At 39.7% G+C, this 21,145-nt stretch overlaps 2 protein-coding genes across 4 annotated transcripts; one reads left to right on the forward strand and one right to left on the reverse strand.

Moving 5' to 3' along the window:
* Positions 1-311: 311 nt before the first annotated feature.
* On the reverse strand, positions 312-10,826 carry LOC121628896 (ATP-dependent zinc metalloprotease YME1L1-like). Of its 2 annotated transcripts, none has more exons than XM_041968290.1 (18): positions 10,612-10,826; positions 9,862-9,981; positions 8,244-8,412; positions 8,060-8,161; positions 7,863-7,972; positions 7,552-7,702; positions 5,846-5,929; positions 5,245-5,418; positions 5,001-5,153; positions 4,784-4,916; positions 4,638-4,700; positions 4,164-4,276; positions 3,869-4,024; positions 3,609-3,760; positions 3,407-3,533; positions 3,202-3,275; positions 1,285-1,371; positions 312-1,193 (listed from the first exon to the last, which is right to left on the reverse strand). In XM_041968290.1, the coding sequence occupies exons 1-18, from the start codon at positions 10,645-10,647 to the stop codon at positions 1,053-1,055; spliced, it is 2,145 nt and encodes a 714-aa protein (XP_041824224.1). In that variant the 5' UTR covers positions 10,648-10,826; the 3' UTR covers positions 312-1,052. The 2 variants fall into 2 exon arrangements, with proteins under 2 accessions (XP_041824224.1, XP_041824223.1); XM_041968289.1 differs by having other exon boundaries at positions 5,822-5,929.
* Positions 10,827-11,311: 485 nt separating this feature from the next.
* On the forward strand, positions 11,312-20,741 carry mastl (microtubule associated serine/threonine kinase-like). 2 transcript variants are annotated; one of them, XM_041968988.1, is made up of 13 exons: positions 11,312-11,561; positions 11,644-11,781; positions 13,555-13,694; positions 13,789-13,877; positions 13,978-14,084; positions 14,188-14,347; positions 14,448-14,596; positions 14,730-15,734; positions 16,731-16,872; positions 16,969-16,989; positions 19,062-19,175; positions 19,251-19,352; positions 20,085-20,741. In XM_041968988.1, the coding sequence occupies exons 1-13, from the start codon at positions 11,391-11,393 to the stop codon at positions 20,240-20,242; spliced, it is 2,496 nt and encodes an 831-aa protein (XP_041824922.1). In that variant the 5' UTR covers positions 11,312-11,390; the 3' UTR covers positions 20,243-20,741. The 2 variants fall into 2 exon arrangements, with proteins under 2 accessions (XP_041824922.1, XP_041824923.1); XM_041968989.1 differs by lacking the exon at positions 16,969-16,989.
* The last annotated feature ends 404 nt before the right edge of the window (positions 20,742-21,145 follow it).

Raw genomic sequence — 21,145 nt, forward strand, 5'->3', positions numbered from 1 at the left:
GTGGAGGTATCCACCCAGAATTTATTGAGCTTCTCACATAAAAGGGCTGTAGAATTGTGTTAAAAACACTGGAGGAATAAAAAAACATGACCGAATCAGTGCTGCCTGATTCATGCAGGTAACGGTGGGCTCTCTGGAGCAGGTAGATGGTGTCTTAATGTGCAGAATAAACTCTCAGCTTTGTTCTGTACATTTGTTAAGACTAAAAGAGGAACAAATAAACGTTTCTTCCGTTTAGTTTGATGTAAATATAATTTTGCAGGAAAGTAAAGCAAGTTTAAGTTTTATACAAAATAACACATTCACAAGCGTTTCATAAGAGTAATCTTTATTTGAGCTTCCAGAAGGTCTTTATCTAAAGTAACAGAAGCACCAAGCCAGTCATTTCACAAGCTTACACACACACACACACACTCCTCTTAGTTATCAGTTACTGGCGATCTTAGACAAGGACAAAAAGGTCCTACTACTACTTTTAATGGAACAAAGAACACACCTTCGGGCACTTAAATAAATAATAACACATTGTATATGCAAATGAAATATAAAAGAAAAAAACCTCTTCATTAAGAGGTTCAACAATGAACAGTGAAATCACCTGTACCTTCTTACAGCCAAAGGGTACATGATAGACTGAGGTAATTTAAGGTCCTATGGTGTTCATCTGGCTGAGCAACGTGACTCGCTATGAGCGATATCACGTTCATATGACTGATGTATTAAACTACGGCAGAAGATGTCTTCCAGGAGGCTAAAACCACAATAAAACCTCTCCTGTGTGATGAGGAACAAGTATTCACGTATTCAAACCAGATTCAGTCGTGAGACGGTTTAAAAATCACTGAAACTGAGAGTCCTCAGCAGGTGATGCCAAAAGAAAAAAAAATTTAAATAAAATAGGGTGAAACATGTTCATTTCATTGTAATCTTCACATTGACAACATGAGGAATACAAACATAAAATAGACGGCCTCCAAAAGGCCTGAGCTGGATAGCACAGCTTTATATTTACATGTACACAATTCAAGGGTCAAAAATGTCTGCTGAGGCATTTAGTGGTCCAGAGCTTTTCCCTCAAGCACCGTCTGGATCTCTTTAGCATCCAGAGTTTCATATGTGAGCAGGGCATCCGCTAGCTTCTTGTGCTCCTTACTGTAAGTCTTCAGGATGTTTTTAGCACGTTCGTACGAGTCCTGCAGAAACAATAAAAGAGAAAGAATCAGAAACTGATCAGAGAGGTAAATGTAAAAAGAATATTCACATAAGTGAACAGGAAAATCTCACCTTCAGTAAAAGTCTGACTTCCTGTTCGATAGCAGCTTGTGTCTCGGGGCTCTGCTTTGTTACATCTCCGTAGGTCATGACCCCGAGCTGCAACAAAACACAAATTACACCCTTCAGCTGAGGGAACAAGAAGACCTGCTCATGCATTTACCTGAGATCATTGCACACTGTGGGTGGGTGACTTCAGATAGAGTTACAAAAAGCTTTTCCTGGCTATAATTATGTAGCCAGAACAGCAGCTTTCTGGCTTTTTCTTTTTTTCCCCTCCAAACTGGGCCTCCATCAGTGTTTTATAGTTTATCTTTTTGGTAGACGAATAAGTGCATGTATGAAAACATCTTTTACAAAGTGGCTCTAAAGACTCATTTATGCTCGACGCAGATGACGGACAGTTTCATCCGTCTTCTGCCTCGGTTACGCGCGTAATTTGGTCCGTTTTCAGGGATCTTAGCTATCTGTCGCGGGGGCAGTGCTGAGCTAACACGCAACCAGCAAAAGGAACAAACCAGAGAAGAAGATGACGCAGAACCGGCAAATAAAAAGCACCCGAACAAGAAGACACAGGCGAAGAAGTTGAGAACATTTACAGACAACAGTAGACATGGCAGGAGGATTTGAAGAGAGGCTGTGTGAGTCTGTCTGAAACTACAGCCAAGGCACAGGGCCAAGCAGATTTTAAATAACAGCTGGGTGTTTTTGGACTTTATAGCGGCGTATTACCGCCACCGGCTGGGGTCAAAACGTGGGAGTGAACTCTGTACTTGCCCTTGTGGGTGAACTGACTTATGGAAACGTAAAAGACGCATGAGGGCGGCGACGTACGACGAAACTATCCGTCAGTCTGCGTCAAGCATAAATGGGCTTTAAGAAAGCAGTGGAGAAACATGACTGATTGGATTTGATTTGCTTCGGAGGGCTTTCTAACCAAGGAAAACAAACCTGTCGACATGTCGAGTTACAGCCATGAGAACAGCCGGACAAATCCTCTAACTATAAACGAATAATTTCTTTCTTATTTAACATTAAAAGAGAATGCTGTCCCTCTGTTCCATGCAGCTGCATTTATCATTTATTTTAACAGCCATATCCATGAGACTTGGATAAAAGTGAAGACAGGAGGAAGATATTTAACTTTTAAGACTTTTTTTTCTTTTGAACAGCTGCACATTTTCAGCTTTCATCGTCTTGTTCATATTTATTAGAGCTGGATGAAACGGATTATTCCAGGCTGTATTTTTATTAGTCCTTCTTTGTCTTCGTGTTTTCCTTTCAGATTAGAGGAAAGTGTTTGGAAAACAAAAACACTGAAGATAATTCCCTTTTGAATGTTTGACCATACTCAATGAGCAGGACCTCCCCGTATACCTTCCCCCAACACTCGATTCCTCCCCTTTAAAGCTGTGGCGAAGCTCATGTTTACTGTTAATTTCATTTTTAAAATGGGATCGAAGTGTCTCCAGACCTTTCCTGCTTGCCTGGCAAGCCTTACTCCCGAGATCTACTTTTCAAAAATATTTGGTTGAGGAAATTCTGGGTCACAGGCAGGAGGACGATGAAGGGAAGAGATGAAGAGGCTTAAATCAGACGATGGAACTGAGTCGTCTGTTGGTTTTATTTAGTGTATAATGGACGTACTGCCACCTTCTGACTACACCATGCAGAGTACTTGGCACCCCAAGGCATTTAAAGAAAATGGTGTTACTGGTTTTTGTGATGTTTCTTTGTTGGAACTGAAATAAGCTACAAAGGTTACAACTTTAGGTTGCTGCTAACTACAAACTGGTTTTGAGGGAAGAAAAACAAAAAAAAGTGTTTAAAAGAAATTGAGATACTGAAGATGTTTCATGCAGACAGACATACAGTTTACACCGAACAGAGTCTGAACAAAAATTAAACATCTCATCTATAAACTCTTACCTTGTCGCTCATGCCGAACCTTGTAACCATCATTTTTGCTATTTTAGTTGCACCATCAAAGTCACTGGAGGCTCCTTAAATGCACAACAGAAGGAGAAAATGAACTAAAACTGTCTAATAAGGTCAGTAAACAGATACTTAAGGTTCCAACATCACTGCTGCAGCATCTTAATGAAAACTAAATCTGTTCCTCTGAAGTTCGTACCAGTGGTGATGTAGTCGTCTCCAAAGATGAGCTCCTCTGCTACTCGACCGCCCATGCTGACGTCCATCTGAGCCAGCAGCTGAGCTCGGGTCTCGCTCCAGCGGTCATTCTCTGGGAGCATGGACACCTAAGCAACAAACACACGGATCAGTTTCATTACCTGGTAATAAAATGATGAGTAAGTCATGTAACCAGAACTCACATGGCCCAGAGTTGGTCCCCTTGGCATGATTGTAGCTTTATTGATGGGCATTGCGTCTTTAGTGTAATAGGCAACGATGGCATGGCCGGACTCGTGGTACGCTGTAATGGTCTTATTCTTCTTGTCTATTTCAACGCTCCGCCTCTCAGGACCTGACGGGTAAAAGATGAGAAAAAAAGATTCGAGCTTTCTGTTTTCTTACTAGGACTCCTCATGCGTTATAAAAGCTGCTGATCTGAGCACAAACAGTGTGAACTCACCCATGAGGATCTTGTCCTTAGCGAACTCCAGGTCCTTCATTGTGACCATCTCTTTCCCGTCCACTGCCGCCTTCAGGGCTGCCTGGTTGACCAGGTTCTCCAGTTCTGCTCCTGAGAATCCCACGGTGCCTCGGGCGATAATCTCTGCTTCAACGGCTGTGAAAGAACAAAAAGGTGATCAGAGAAGAGCGTTCTTTAAAGAGACGGCAAACAAAGGTGCCCTTTTAGGTCTGGTTACATCTGATGGACTAAATATTAGACAAATGGTTATTTATTATGCTACAAGGGGACCTACCAGAGTCAGTTGTGATCTTGGAGAGGTACCAGTTAAGAATTTCTGTGCGGCCTTTGACATCCGGACGAGGGACAGTCACCTGCATGTCAAACCTCCCAGGCCTCACCAGTGCACTAAATAGTACCAGCAACACAGCTCTAATCAAAATTCAAGCTCTTCTAGTCTGTCCTAAAATATGTTAAACAGGAGACCAGTAAATTTAAACTTTAACAGTATAACACGTCTACAGAGTACTCTTAAAGAGGCTGAAGAACCAACCAGTGACGAACTCTGAGGTTAAACTACTCAAAATAAATGTTTTAGCTCTAATTAACTGCAAATAATACATATAATTAGATTTAGAATTAAGTCGTATGAATTAAAAAAAGATAAGAACAATGCTGCAGATATTCCACATATTTCTAACCAGCTGATGTTTCAGCACATCAACCTGTTGCCTTGGCAACGACTTTTCCACTAAAAGAGGAAACTTACTTATCCAAAGCCTCAGCAAAGTTTGTAGCACCGATAACAATGACGCCTTCATTTGGTTTAAATCTGTAAAACATTAAAAAAAAAATCATTTTAAGAGACATTGACGGCAGAACTGAAGAATTCACATAACTGAGTCTAAAACCCACCCGTCCATTTCAGCCAGCAGCTGGTTGATGGTTTGTCTGGAGTAAGGGTGCATAGGAGACTCAATCCTCTTTCCACCCACGCTGTCCAACTCATCAATAAATATAACACAGGGAGCATTTGCTTTAGCCTCTTCTGCAGATCACAAGGAGGAGAAACTGTCGTCAGATTCGTCTTTAAGTGGTTGCTTATTTTAATCTTCATATTCAGCCAACTTACTGAAAAGGTTCCTGATTCTGCTTGCACCCACACCCACAAACATCTCGTCAAACTCCGATCCAGAGGCGTAGTAGAAAGGCACATCGGCCTCCCCGGCGACAGCTCGCGCTAACAGAGTCTTTCCTGTGCCTGGTGGTCCAACCAGGAGGATCCCTGAGAAGACAGAAGAAGACATAAAAATAGCCAGATACTCTACTCTGATAAAAAAAATAATAAAAAGAGAAAATTAAACAAGTAAGGATACCTTTAGGTAGTTTTCCACCTAAAATAGTGAACTTCTGCGGATTCTTGAGAAACTCAACAACATCCTGTAACTCATTCTTTGCCTCTTCCACTCCTTTAACATGCTCAAACGTCACGTTCTTCATCTGGACGGGGTCCAATGCAGAGTCGAGTCCCGATGTGGTGCGAAACCTCACTGTGGAATCCCAAAACAAACTTCTCAGCAACAAATTTCTTCACAGAACCTCATAACTGCAGATAAAATGACGGCTGTGCTACACATATCTGCTGCTTTTCCACAATAACTGCTAGCAGCTGCTCATTTAGCTCCAATTTGGTCATGAGCTTAAAAAAGCTGGAATAATGTATTAGTACAAATGCACCAATAATCAAACCCTACATGCACACTATGGCAAGCATATCATATATTATCTATCATTTAAGTTGCTACTTGCACACAGAAAACATTAAATTAATAATGGTCTACAATTAATTTTATTACTGTTAGAGACGCCAGTAGGCTTTGCTGTAAGTGCAGTGTGCATGTAGGGTTTACATTTAATTTATAAACTTATATAAGGAAGAAAACTGAAACAAACCAGCATCAGAAAAGGAGCCTTTACCAGAGAGAAACGGGGTTCTTGACAGGCCATAAATACCAGCAAGTAGGAGGACCAGCAAGACCAGCCTGGTTCTTCTAAGTGAGTCTGGCAAAAACAACACAAAGTTAATGATGAGTTTCATCCATATTTAATCCAGAACTTACACCTGAACACAATATGGTGGCGCTGTTGCGATAAATCAATATGAAGTAGTCATTTTCTCTCTAGATCAAAATAAGCCCCGAAGATCAGAAGGGGTGCGAGGTCATCAGATAAGCACAAAAATCTTGATGCCTTTGCTGGTGAATCACATCAAACACACAGTTAGTTGTGTGATTTATTAAAAGCAGGAAAACAAGAGCCATGCTGACTGACGTCATTTTGATTAAAATCTCACACCAGGATTTATTCACCTTTTCACAATGAACTAGTTAATTCCTAAAACCAACAGCCAAAACTATTGTCAGTGCAGATGAAACGCTCTCCTGAGCACGTCCTTACACACAGCTTTTACTCCACATATTAGTAGGGATGTCACGATTACAGATGTTCTCAGTATGATTCGTTTTTTTTAAAATAAATGCACTACTGTATAAACAAAGTTAAATAATGGTGACATTTAATACCGCGATCAAATGTGAAATCAAGTAACCGTGGCATCCCTACATAAGAACATGCTTTGGTGAGAAATAATAGTTTTTGTAACGTGTACATGAACGATGACGTTTCCAGCCTGAAGGACATGGATCATCTTCCAGATAAAATATATCCAGGAGAGCTCGTACAAAACATTTTGGATCAGACAAACATTTCCAAGAGACTTCTGCTCTTTGAGCAACAAAAACAAAAGGCCATGAAAAACGTCACACTCACACCAGATGTCAGCTGGACGTAGCCATGACGTAGGCTTCCAGGAAAAAAGGTTGGGAACCACTGCGCTGTGTTTACATTCACCCTGCAGGTCTTAATAGTAAATGGTCTGTACTTATATAGCACTTTACATCATACATCACACACACATTCACACACTGACGGCGGAAGCTGCCATGCGAGGCGCTCGACCATGACCCATCAGGAGCAATTTGGGGTTCGGTGTCTTGCTTAGGGACACCTTGACATGAGCTCGATGGGCTGGGATCGAACCGGCAACCCTCAGGCTACAAGACGACCGCTCTACCCACTGAGCCATGCCGTCAAGTCTGATTTTTTTTTTTTCCACCCGTGGCTGTTCACATATAATTTAAATGCATTTACATGGTAAATATTGATGCTACACTTGTGAGCGCGCATGCATCAATTTCAAAGTTGTGCCATCATAGCCAGCAAAATTATTACACAATATTCTTCCGTCTATTGTCTGCATCCATCTGTGCTATGCTCCGCCTCCTCCTGCACAGTTCTGTGACATCTGTCTCACTTGGATGATGTAATTCGGATGAAATTCAACACAACAACATGAGATGTACATTTCTGATTTGGTGTCACATATAAAAGTGTCCTGGGTCAAATTTGGAAAAAAAATGGATTTATGCTGTTTAGATTTTTAAAAAACAGAGGAAAAAAAAATACTTTTGCCAGCAGTGTGATCGCAGCTTCCCTTAGGCTAGGCAGGTTTATTTGTGTGCAAGACGATTCAAAGTGCTTCACATAAAACATTTGAGCATCACAGCAGGGTGCAGAAGCACTGAAAAGTACAATAAAACAAACTTTAAAAAAGGACCACATGCCTTGTGTTCTCTGAGTAAATGCCTGGGACCTCATGAATCCCTCAGTGAACCCCGTCTTGAAAGCCTCCTGCTGATTTTCTGGAAGGTTCTTTTGTTTTATCACTTGATTCAGTGACTGAACCTCAGCTTCTTTATCCCTCATCAGCAACCCCTGTGAGGAACACAAAATTACAAGAAGTCTGAAACATCTGCAGAATCACATGAATCCAAAAAGGATCATATAAACAAAAGAGGTATAATAACAAGTCAGTCTTTGTTTCACAACACAGACGTCTTTATTAAGCAGAACCTCGACTGATAAGTAACCTCACCTTCATGAAAGCTGGTGTGTCGGCCTCTGATTCCACTGGCCCGTCGTATCCAGACTCCACTCGTCTGGGTTTGGATCGAAGTGTTTTAAAACCTCGACTCTGGACCCACGCTACAAGAACAAACACAAAAATAAAAGTTGTAAAGCTGCGTTTTAGGCTTCTTCACAGTAGGCAGATGTTCAACATCAGTTTCTTACCTGGTAACAACTGTAGCTCTGAGCAGACTTCTCTGAGAGGGCTGTGGTACTGTCTGTGGAACAACGTTGAACCGAAACCCACCAATCTTCTCTGGGAAAAGCCTTCAAGACAAACTCAAAATTCAAGACTTGTTTCATGAAACGACAAACCCAAAAGATAAAACTTCAGAGTTGAGCTGCTCACCATGCTTGTTGTGAAAAAAGCTGTGTGCAGAAACGTGACTCGTCCTCCACGCTGAAGGAACAGTGGGAGGTTCCTCTGGTCCCGGTACGGGTAGTAATCTGTTGACCAGCTCGTCCAGCTGACTCACCCCGACGTCGGACAGGCCCAGATCTCTCAGACTCACACTTGGCTAAAAACAAACAACAGCAGGTTTTCACCTCTGTAATCATTTAGACTTCAAAACAACAAACTACTTTTAATCAAATATGGGACAAAACCAAATGGTTTGAACATGAAACAGACAACTTGTCATTCACCAGTCAGCTGAAGAATAACTCTCTAGGCTACTGTTACATTAAAAACAGTTAAAATATTTTAAAGCCAAAATGTCAGAAATATTTTAGTGTATAACTGATCTGCACGTGTCCTAGAGTCAAATAACTCCAACATGTCACGTTCTAACTTTTTTCATGCTGGATTCGAAATGAAAACTTGAACAGTTCTCTATGACCTGTCTATGGGGGACGTTTGTCTAATGCAATGTGTTGCTAATAGTTGGCAACACATTAGTTTAAATCAAATTTTATTTATAAAGCACTTTTCATACATAAGTTGCACAAAATGTTTTACATAATAAAATGCACACAAATACCCAGAACACGGGAAATCATAGCTGCAAACTGGAATAAAAATACAGAAATCTTTTAGCTAAAAACAGATGACAAAACAGGTATTTTCTAAGCAACGTCCTGCAGTCCAACCATAACATTAATTATTTGATGAATCACTGAAATTAGCACTACACAGCTCTGTATGACAGGTGCAAAAAAATTGTAATATTATTATTATCATCATCATCATCATCATCATCATTATTATTATTATTATATTATTAGGAAGAAGAAGAATAAATTACATATGTTAGATGTGAACCAGAAATTAATGAAGGGCGTTATAATAATACAAAAGTGTGTGACCAGACCCTTTCCTCCCCTAAACCAGCAGGGTTCGTAACCACTGCAATACCAAATTTTCTGTTCTCCAATCATTTTAAAGGAATAGGTCCAGGCCAGAACATTTAAACTGAACATTTTTGCTGATAACCTACCAAATCCACCAATACATCCTTTATCAATTTCTGTTCAAATCTCAACATACTATACAGAAAACGTCACTCTCATTAGTTTTTACATGAAGAAGTTTTTTCTCATTGGACAGATTAACTCATGTGTAACCTTCGAAGTATGCATTAGGAATGCCAGGATTATTTGAGTTAATATTTAATCGCTGCATTAAAAACAAGAAATAATCAACCAGGAAGATCCCTCAATATCGTCCCTTTCCAGAAATGATCAGTGCAACTCGTGCACTGATTGAAAACAAAGTCACGCTTCATCCACGTGTTACTACTTGTGTTCCTTTGTTTTCGTTTCATGAAGCGTGAAAGAGTCTGGCAGAGATGAGTTACTCCCTCCAAACAAACAGATTACGTCATCCTTATTGGACTTATTTGGTTATAGAAAAAATATTAACATGTCATTGTGATGGAGGCATGACATAAAAAAGTTGCAGTGAACAAAAAAACCCTATTATCATGAAATTCCTAGTTTGCATCATGTATTTGTAGCATCGCTGTTACCTCTCTCAGGTATTTAGTGTGCTCTGAAGTGAAGTCTTTGTGAAGGGTTTGGACTGATGCTGTAGCTGAGCTCTTCAGAGAGTGCAGGGCATTGATGAGCTGGCCGAGAGGAACCATCATCTGAGAAGCACAGCATAAACAGGAGGGTGAAGCATAGTTTTTCACTACATTGTGACATGAATAACATTGACATTCAAACATGTACATAACACTTACACTGGTAAAGGTTGGGGGGGGACGACAAAAAAAAAAAAACTTATTCAACTATTTCAATGTCCAAACAGGACTGTGTGTCAGGATCATGTCAGTGTTCTTCAGATAGAGTTTATTCTCTCCGCATGCGTCTGACAGCAGGGAGTTATATAACCTAGAAACTAGACTCTTTTGTGATTGGATAAGCACTTAGAATATATACTTAGACATGGCTCTTCTTTAACATATCAAATTATTAAGTGAAAATTATACAGTCAAATTTCTTGCTGCTCAACTGTCTGACATTGGACAACGTGACGTAAGCATGGGCTGATAAAACGTTGACTTGTCTAAATGCTAGCATTAGCTAGGTTGTCATTGACCAAAACAAAAGTCGTGACCAAAATAAACACAAACCTAACTCTTATTATAACTAAGCATGGAATCCTTCGGCAAGAAGATCTTTTCAAATGAAATACAAATTATTTTTAACTTAAAGACAAACGAACAGGTAACATCAGCTAGCTAAATCATCAACATGCCATTCAGTCAGATTACCTGGTGGGGCTGAAACGCCGTCGAGAGCGAAAACATTTTCGCTGAAAGACAATTAAAAATGTCTTTGGAGGGTTAGTGTGTGAGGACTGACCCTCTATATAACCTAAACAAACGAGTCCTCCTCGGAAGGATGTCCTTTTGTTTTCTTCGTTACACAACTTTCGGCAGTTACACAACTTTTTAGCAAAGAACAGCAAATGGACACTCCGCCGGCGTCTGAGGTCAAATGAACTACAATATGACGTCGAAACGAATTACTACCGGGTAAATGTAGTTTGCATCATTTAGTCACGTCTACAACGGGAATATTTAATTGTTTAAAAATAATTTAAAATACTTAAAATCTGTAATTCTAGAGAAAAAAAGTATTATGCAGAAAATCTGTGGTATAAAGAAATATCTTGTAGTATGTAGATAATCTAGTTGTATATTTTAAGCCTCATCATGACTGCCTGATTAAAATAAAATAATTGTACATGATACTATCTGAAATTATTAATGATAAATTATTTAATATTATTAAATAAATTAAATTTTTAAACACACTCACATACACGTAAGATAAATCATATAATTAAAGTAAAAATTGAACGTTTTATTCCGATATTCTGTACAAGCAGTTTCATGGCCATCTAAAATTACGTCTGAGGACCCTATCACTGTGCATTGTAATTCAAATTTCTAAAGAAACCCTGGACTGTTGTTTTGTCACGTACATGTTTACTCTGAACTAGCTGGCTGTCCTAGACTAAACGTGTTTTCTTTTCCAAAACAATTAAATGATGGAGGAAGATGAAAAGCACAATTCTGAGATAAATGTGAAATCAGTGGAGACTCCGAAACCGCCTTCAATCGACGACTTCATCGTTTTGAAACCTATCAGCCGTGGTGCTTTTGGCAAAGTCTACCTTGCTCGAAAAAAGTGCAATGCGCGTTTATACGCGATTAAGGTGAGAATATTTCTTTATTTTGATAACTTAGAATAATTCAATTTAACTCAGGTTTGGTTAAACGTCTTATTTTTTTCTTTAGGTGATGAACAAGGCAGATATGGTTAATAAAAACATGACAAGCCAGATGAAAGCTGAGCGAGATGCACTAGCTTTGAGCAAAAGTCCCTTCGTCGTTCATCTGTTTTACTCCCTTCAGACAGCCAACAAGATCTATCTGGTAACGCCTACAAGAAGTTACAGTAAAATACACAACTGTAAACAATATCAATGATGTTTCAGATTTTGCAGATTTACTTCTCCTCTCAACAGTTTCTTTGTTTTCTTACAAATGATATGTTGTTCTAGTTAAATACACGCAGCTGCTTCCCTATAGGTGAATGAAAATAACTAGCAATTATGCAATTTTAAATAACTGCAATTGCTTGAGTGTGCAGTATTTGTAACTGACCCCATTACTCCCACATTCATCCAGCTATATAACATCACAAGCTCACCTCTGTGCTTCAATGTGAGGATCTTCTGTAGATTAGGAACAGCTATGCTTGACCCCATCAGACAATAACAAACTAATCTAACTCTTATCTGATCAAACAATGTCTTGTCCAGATTTTTATTTTCCTCCTTTCCTTATTTTACATGTATGTTAATTGGAAATGACAGCACCCAGTTTTCTTTTAGTGATCACAGGCATAGACATACAATAAAGGCTCGATGTCTCTGCTTGCCAATGGGGTTGAATGGTCGTCTTGCCACAGGGAGCTCGCTCACTCATAACGTTGTTTTAATGGTGCATGCACTTTATAAATAACCATAGCTTACTCAATTTTATAACTGTTTTTAAAAGGTTTGGTTCAGTATAAATGCTAGAGGTGTAGCAATGACAACGCATACTTATAACTAAAGATTCTAGAGCAGAGTTTTAACAATGGACTTTCATATGAAAATAAACAGATAGGTGCAGTGAATATACACACGCACAAGGTATGTTAAATCAATACTTAGGCTACTAATACTCAGCGTACAGAATGACTATATATATATATATATATATATATATATATATATATATATATATATATAAATATATATATACACACACACACACAGTATCTCACAGAAGTGAGAACACCCTTCACATTTTTGCTAGGGGGTATATAATTTGAATTATTACATGTTTAGTTTAAACATGTAATAATTATTACATGATTATGATAATATTATATTACCATAACGCATTATAATACTTTATTCGCATTCTCTTTAATGTCTGTAAAATCTTGGACATAAAAGTGGAAAACAAAATAGGTAGAAGATTTACACATTTACATCCAGGAATGCAGCTTGTTGAAATCCCCACCCTGTACAGAGAACTACACATGGACATATACACACAAACAACCTAAAACACACAGCTTGGGTAAAACCCTTTGAACAGGACTGTTTTATTGAACTTCTGGTGCATGTTGTTTCTCTGGAAGCTAAGTGGAGTCATCTTGGCAATGTGGTGCAGCCTTAGCTTAAAAAACACACAACTAATGTCAGCAGCATGGTGGTGACTGTCAACATTGTACTGTATGCAGTCGGTGTGCTTCTCAAATGAATGAGTCGCTCTGATGAGCCTTACTGTGCCTTCTGATGGAGAACACAGCTACGCTGCACGTTTTTCACAGACAAAAGCTGCAATTTCAACATATTCAAGTATCCAGAATTATAGCCACGTTAATAACTTTTGTAAGAAACCAAACCGTTTGAAAATCCGTCACGATTTCAGCAAAATGCTTGTGCAGATCACTCACTTTCCCTCAGATACCATAAATCCCACGAGAGAGCAAACCTGTGGCAAGATGGCCGCCGTGTGAGGACGTCATGAAGCATCTAGCCTTTATTGTAGATATCTGTGATCACAGATTTTTCCACCTTGCATGTCAGTTTTCTTAATCTGCCATGCGCCTTATATGTAGAAAACTGTTGTTAAGCTTCGTTCTCTTAGGTAATGGAATACCTAATTGGTGGAGATGTCAAATCGCTCCTTCATATTTGTGGCTATTTCGATGAAGTCATGGCTGTGAAATACATCTCAGAAGTCGCCCTTGCCTTAGACTATCTCCACCGCCATGGAATAATCCACAGGTACTTTTCTACCGTGTTTTTAGGAGTCCTTAAATGTGTATTACTCTGAGTAATTGGCTTTCATTGTTTGAATTTATTGTAACCAAATTTTCAGGGACCTGAAGCCAGACAACATGCTTATATCCAATGAAGGTCACATCAAACTAACAGACTTTGGCCTTTCGAAAGTCAAGCTTGACAGAGGTATGAAGTCCCGTTGCTTTAAAGAAAATGTGACTGTTGTAGCCAGTATTTGTTACGTGTATTTCTGTCATGTGCTACGTTTGCTTTCTGTTTCCATCAGAGCTGAGTCTTGTGGATATCGTTTCCACTCCATCCTTGGCTAAACCTAAAACAGATTACTTCCGCACTCCTGGTCAAGTCCTCTCCTTAATCAGCTCTCTTGGATTTGTAAGCAAATTTGTCTAACTTTAAGGAAAAGACACATGTTCAGTTTATTAGATGCTTCATGTGTGCTATAATAATGACTCTTTTCTTGCTTAATTAAATTCAGAATACACCTGCAGGAGAAGGCAAACGTCACTGCAGTGCCTCTGCTGCGTCCAGCCCCATGTCTTGCAGCAAAATAAAGCAGAAGAATAATTCTCTTGCTTCTACGTTGACGAAGAATACTGAAGCCGTGTATTCTCCAGCTGGGTGTCTTTTAAAACTAGGTACATCATCAACCATGTGGGGTCTGTATGTGACTGCCTAATCATTAGCAAATCAGGTGAGATCCTGGCAATGAAAGTTTTAATTGCGCTGTCTCTACAGGACCAAAGGGGAATGTGTTTAGTCCTCATAAACTGGCAAAACATCTGACTCCCACCTTGCTGAGAACCAGAGAGAGGTTTGAAACCATGAGTGCAGGCAGCACCACTGACACTGAAGGTGTCATCAGTCCACTGTGGGAATGTGAGGAGGTCAGTGATCAGGAACCCATTCTCAAAATGTTTAACTCAAGGGAGCTCAAATTAGGAATTTGTCCCTGAGTTGATCTCTCTGATTAGTTGTTTGCACCCTTTGTGACTTTCTTTTGTCTCCTTTCTTCTTCAGAAAGAAAATAAAAGCATCAATGAGTCCAAAGGACATAAACAAGCCTATGGTCCCAGAAGCTCCTTTGCTAAAGCTTCTTGTAGTCTGCCAAAAAAGTCCAACCATCCTGCTGAGAAAAGATTGTATACCAACAATCTGGAGTCAGTCTCTGCAGTGAGAGATAACTGTCGGCCTGCAGTTCCCTCATCCTTGAAGAGGACCTTTTCAGATGTAGAAACAAGCCCAGAGCTATTGGAGGCCAAAGCCAAAAAGACGAATGGAGACTACAAAAGATTCTGTGAGATTCCAGAAGAAACTGTGAGGTCTCACACTGGGCTGACAGGGACATTTTCCACCATCCATTTGGATGGCGACTTCTTGTGTAGCGGTGACCACCGGGTTCCAAAGCGCTCCAGTCCCATCGCTGTGGCCAAAAGTCTGTTTAATGAACTGGAGGAGCAGGCAGAGGATGGGCTTGAAGATGGTGCTATTTTTTCACACTCAGGTGTCACATCTCCACTTCCCACGATCGGTGACATCTGCAGGAACTTAAGTCTCGACTCTGACGTGTCCATGCACGAAACATCTCTCACTATTGACAGTCATGCAGCTGTTCAACCGAGCAAGCTGGCAGAAAATAGAAAGTCCGTATCACCCAAGGAACCCGAGCAGAATGAAAACATCTTGTTTTTTAAGTCACGGCCACAGACTCCTTCAGTTGTCACCAACGAAACCCCAAAATTTAGCCACTTGAGCCGGGGAAGGGAATCTCGGTGTTCCCTCTTCAACCACCTTCCTGATCTCTCCAGCAGTGTTGCACAGTCCTCCTCGTTCCTCAAGCCACAAAATGTTGTTGCTTTCCGTAGTTATTGTAGCACCATTAACCAGAATGTGTCGGGCGTGTCCAGATTCAGCGTTGGATCTGTGGAGGTAATGGACAGATCCCCGTCAGCTTCTTATCACTGTGCGTCAGGCACTGCAACACCAGTCCAACAAAGACCACGCTCCAGCAGTTCCGCCTTTCAGGTAAGCAAGCGGGGGTGATGAATGAAGACATGAATGGACACCAATGAAAAGAAGTACAGACTACAAGCTAGTTGGGTAGTTAGACTTTAAATAAAGTCTACAGCAAGAGTGAGGTTGTTCCCTCTATTTTTTTCCTATTGAGAAGTCAGACTTTTCACCACAAATGGAAACGTGATCCTCTTTGTGTCCCCCTTTGGTGTTGACACAAGAAAACCCAAACAATTTGTTTACAGTCAAACAAGAGAAAAGTGGCTTAAAGTAATTAAAAAATAAATATAATTTAAGAAGAAAAAAGAAAATGGAGTCTTGGGATTTAAAGCCAAAGAATAAAAACATGTTTCAAGATAAAACTTAAAGCGGGGAAACATTGGAACCAGCCTAACGTGCACACAGGTGATGGGAATCCAGCACTGTGCTGGAATTACAGCATGTGGGTGATGGAAGAAAAAAATGTGGGATGCATGCAAGCATGGGGAAAAAAGCGCCGACTGATGAATGGAGACCTCAACCATAGCCACCATTTAACCGTTAGTGTTTCTCCAAACATTTCCCTCCGTTGTTGTCAAACACACTTCTGTGCTTTTCTGCAGTTTACATCAATCAGAGCATCATCTGCATAACTATGAAACAAGATACCGTGTCTGTTCAGGATGGGTCCACGAGAGGTTCTTAATCATTGTTCTGCAGTTTTGTACAAGATGGAAACGTGAAAGCTTTTTTTTAAGTTCATGGATGTAAATCCGAACCTGTAAATGAGCACAAAGTTGCCCCCCCCCCCCTCCATCACCTATGTCTACTTGCACCAAGACATTACCGCCTGTCCAAGTTTTATCTCTGATAGATTGCTTTTAATTTAGTTCTAGCGCCACCATGTGGTTGACTTCTGTTTGGCTGACCAGAAATGTGTCGAACTGTTGATTAGATTACATGACACATTTAATCCATCTATGGTTTTTGTTATTGGTCATATTTTCTTTTACTTCCTTCTCACATCAGACTCCTCAGCCCCTGACGACCTCCTACACCCCTCTCAGGACCCCCAAGAGTGTCCGAAGGGGTGCACTTCCTGTTGAAGGAGCACCGATTTTAGGAACCCCGGACTATTTGGCTCCAGAGCTGCTTCTAGGAAAACCTCACGGTAAGAGGGGGGGAAATTCGGGGTGCAGTAATGACTTCCGGTAATAGAAAGGCATGCTGCTTGACGTTGCAGCTCTGTGACAAAATTCTCTTTTAGTTTCAGGAAGGGGTCGGTTTGGTAAGTTTTTAATGAAATTCTTGTTTTTGCAAGCTGGCTTGCATGTTCACCCAGGCTGCTAATCTGCTAGAGGAAATGAGCTGATTCCTCACTGTTTCTGCCCTTTGGATCAGAAAACAAACTGTGGGTCTGATTGGAGGGAAGGGGGTGGTGGGTGAAGTGTGTGATTAGAAAGGATTAAAAAGTGGTTTCTTCAGTGTCCTAACATTGTACTAAAATCATTGGGCTTCATTCATCAATATCTTCTTACGAATCTTCTTAAGTTGAACTTAAAGTTTTTTTTAAAGAAAACCCTCCGTCAGAAACACAAACGTGTTCGTAGCCTCACATTTTTTCGTACCTTTCCTCTTAGATTGGTGAATGCTTATCTCTCATGAGGACGGACCAGCTGCCCTACTTTAAACAACCAAAAAATGCCTGTAAAAGGTCAAGACTTACGAAGTCCAAACAGACAGACAAGGGAAAAAAATAAACAGAATGAATGGGAAAAAAATAGAGTAGAGTAGGAAGCATTTGTCATTATACAAAATTTAACGAGATTTAAAAGCAGTTTCATAAAGTCAGGCCACATTAGTGCAGGTTTGACTTCAGTATGGTGGCGGCTTTGGGAAGAAAGATGCGTTTGTTCTGGCTCGTATGGATCTGTAGATGGTCCTGGCCCCGTCCAGTCTAATGATTAGGATGTGCACACTGTCTTCATTTTTAAAATAATTTGGTTTTAAATAAACATACAGTGAGATTCACATCATATAAAAAGTTTTATGTACGAACGGGTAATTAAATATACCTGGACGGCAGCCTGCAGTCCGGTTCTATGTGCACATCAGGATCCTGGAGGTGTTATGGGTAAAAATGGAAAAGTGACCACAGAATTCATTTTCATTACACAGCCTACTGCACTTCGTTTTAAGCTTGGGTGCGTCAGTGAAGCGAGTGGTGAAATGAAACCTCCAGAGGAAAGTGGTGTTATTAACAAGGCGACTACAACATAACCTTAATTTCCTAATAAAAACTCATCCTTATAACAAAGACTCTGTTGTAGAAGATTTTAATCATGAAATGCCACATTCAGCAGGTGGATCTGGGAGTTACAGGCGACTTGGACATTTATGGAGCGATATTCTTGCAGCTGAGGGAACAGATCTCATCAGAGACCACCAATAGCATTACATCTGTCTTCACAGCAAGTTATTCTTCAATGTTTAAAAAATATTTATAAGTTTCTCCTGAGGGTAATCATAATGTTAGGACACAATCTACAATATATATATTTTTTTAAATAAATATTTTGTAAATTACCAAGTTACTTTTAAAAATATGACCTTACTGTAGTTTTATTATTGTATTTCAGTCCATATAAAGGCTGACTTTGTTCAAACATGTCCACTCAAATGTTTGAGTACTCCTGAGACAAAAACATTTGTGAACGTCGGATTTAAGGACAGTTGTGTTGGTAAGAACTGTTGGAGAATGAGGCCCGTTGTTAACTGCAGGGTAAAGATGAGGCTGAGGGGCTTTTAACTGGACAAACAGGGTTTTCTGTGGTTAGAAACTAGTTTGGGGCGAGTGTCCTGACACCTGCATCGGTTGTGTTATGATGCTGACTGTCGGTGGCTTCTTTGCAGTTTGATTGCTCCAAAGTAAATTCATGAGCTGACATGAATGAACCCAAGTTTCTGTATTTTCTATCTTAATTTACTAAGTAATTATTGTACTTTTTATATTCTATGCTTTTGAAAAGCAAATTACTATATAAGATTTCATTATGAGACACACATTAACATTCATGTGCTAAATTCTGATTTTCATGGGTTAGTAGGAAGTCACAGGCGAGTTTTTCTTATCAAAATGGACGTTTGATTGTTAAAATGTGCTCCATTAAAGTAAATCGCTGCTTTATTTATTTCCCTTTGGTATTGATGTACGAGTAGGAGCACTAAATCAAATCCCTTCATGCTCAGGCTAACGTAGAACCTGCTTCTGCCACCGTAGTGCACTTCATTCACTAACAGGAACGACAGGAAAGATGTTTGTAACCTTGAAATGTGACTTTATCCTTTGCTTCCAATCAGACTGCATGGTGGACTGGTGGGCGCTCGGTGTGTGTCTGTTCGAGTTCTTCACCGGTGTACCACCTTTCAATGATGAGACGCCTCAGCTGGTCTTTCAGAATATCCTCAACAGAGGTGGGTTTGGTCCGTCATGATGTCAAGCTTCGTGGTTTCAGACATCAACAGGTCTTTTCCTTTTGCTTTTTCCAGACATTCCCTGGCCTGAGGCAGAGGAGGAGCTGTCTGTAAACTCAAGGAATGCCATAGAAGTCCTGCTGACCATGGATATGACGAAGCGTGCCAGTCTAAAAGGTGAGGATCGGGTCATGTTGGTCCTCAGACCATTACGTTTCACACAGTGCTGTTATGTTGTTGTCTTTTTATTTATCATATTTTGTTAATAGCCAGGTTGTCATTGTGGTTTTATTCACATTTTCAAGATGTAAATAGAAATTATTCAAATAAAAACTTAAACTAATGTGCAAAAGAAAGTTTATACTGTTTGTGAAGTACTGGTCTGGCAAATATTAAAATGACCCAAATCGTGTTTTTTTTTTTTTCACTAGAACTTTTAAATTCTAAATTTATTTATCTATGATGCTCTGAAAGTACTGGTAAATCAGAAAGTTAAGTGTTTTAAAAATGTAAAAGTAAAAGAGTAAAAAACCCAGTTTGCTCTGATTGGTCGGCTGTAATGGTCTGATTAGGCCCCGCCCACCACTTCATCCAAAATGAAAGCACTGCCCAGAGCGCAGGAGAAGGTGGTCAGCCTTCTAAAGAAATTTTAATGAAATGACTTGCTATGAATTACTCTACAAAAATTCCTGCAAAACTAGACTGTCAGGATGTTTCATATAGAAACATTTTAATCCCAGATTTCACTTCATGGTTGTTTTTATAATTAATTTTATGGAAAGTTTTGATGAGCATACCTGCCAGGAAAAACCAATAAACAAGGACACCTTTTGAACTAAAACAAAAGAAGATAAAGTTTTGATTTGTGATGTTTGTTCTGTGTTTATGGTGCATTTTGAACCTCCACAGAACTGAAGTGCCAGCCCCTATTTGACGGCCTGGACTGGGACAACCTGCAGAACCAGCCGATGCCGTTCATTCCTCATCCGGAGGATGAAACCGACACCTCGTACTTTGAGCCGAGAAACAACGCTCAGCACATAGCCGTGTCTGGCTTCAGTCTGTAGCGCGTCTTCTTCTTTCCTTCATTCTGATGTTTTTTTCAAAAACATTTCACATGTGCAATCAGCGGTCATGAGACCCAGATACCAATAAATATATACTGTTTTAAATCTTTGCGTTACTTTATTATAGCTAGATGTTTAATCTTGTGTTCATTGCCTGGATTTTTTTTTTTTTTACTTATCTACTGAAGCTTTTTGTGTTTGAACATTTTAAGGCTGATTTGCTGCACTGTCCATCTTCATTATAATGTTCCCATCCTGTAAGTTGACTTGGGTGGGCGGGCCCCCTGAATTACTCTTTAACCTGCAATATAAATAAAGAAAAACACGATAATATATCTGATTAATATGTTTTATTTGTAAATCTTTTTGATGATGTTCAGTGGACTAAAGGACTGCTTTCATATCTTTGTTTCCACTTCTGATGTGATTTCTCTTCAGTTTTACACTACTGAAACTTCCTCTTTGTAATATTTTACTCTAAGAACATTTTAAATAAAAATAAAATGTGTTGGGAACATAAAGAGTCTTTATTTCTTCACACAAACATCAGCATGTTAGAGTTTAAACTGCATGTTTAAAAGGCATGTCCTATGATGCAGAAAGTACATTTCTGTGGATCTCAAAGGGTTGTTGATGCTCATCAGACAGAAAGAGGTTTGAAAATCATCTGCAGTGTTTGTACTCCACCAATCCACAGCCAGATTGTGTACAAACCCTCGGAAACTGTTGTCACCCTCGGGAGTAGTTGATCAACAAAGATCACTCCCAAGAGCAAGATGTACAAGAGTCTGCAGGCTCACAGACGAGCTCCTAAGCAACCGAAAGAATGCTGAATAATAATATTCACATATCTATTATCAGAACCACACTGAGCTGCAATGCCATGCAAGCAGGATGCAGGAA

Source organism: Melanotaenia boesemani, chromosome 18 (genome assembly GCF_017639745.1).
Source record: "Melanotaenia boesemani isolate fMelBoe1 chromosome 18, fMelBoe1.pri, whole genome shotgun sequence".
Taxonomy (NCBI): domain Eukaryota; kingdom Metazoa; phylum Chordata; class Actinopteri; order Atheriniformes; family Melanotaeniidae; genus Melanotaenia; species Melanotaenia boesemani.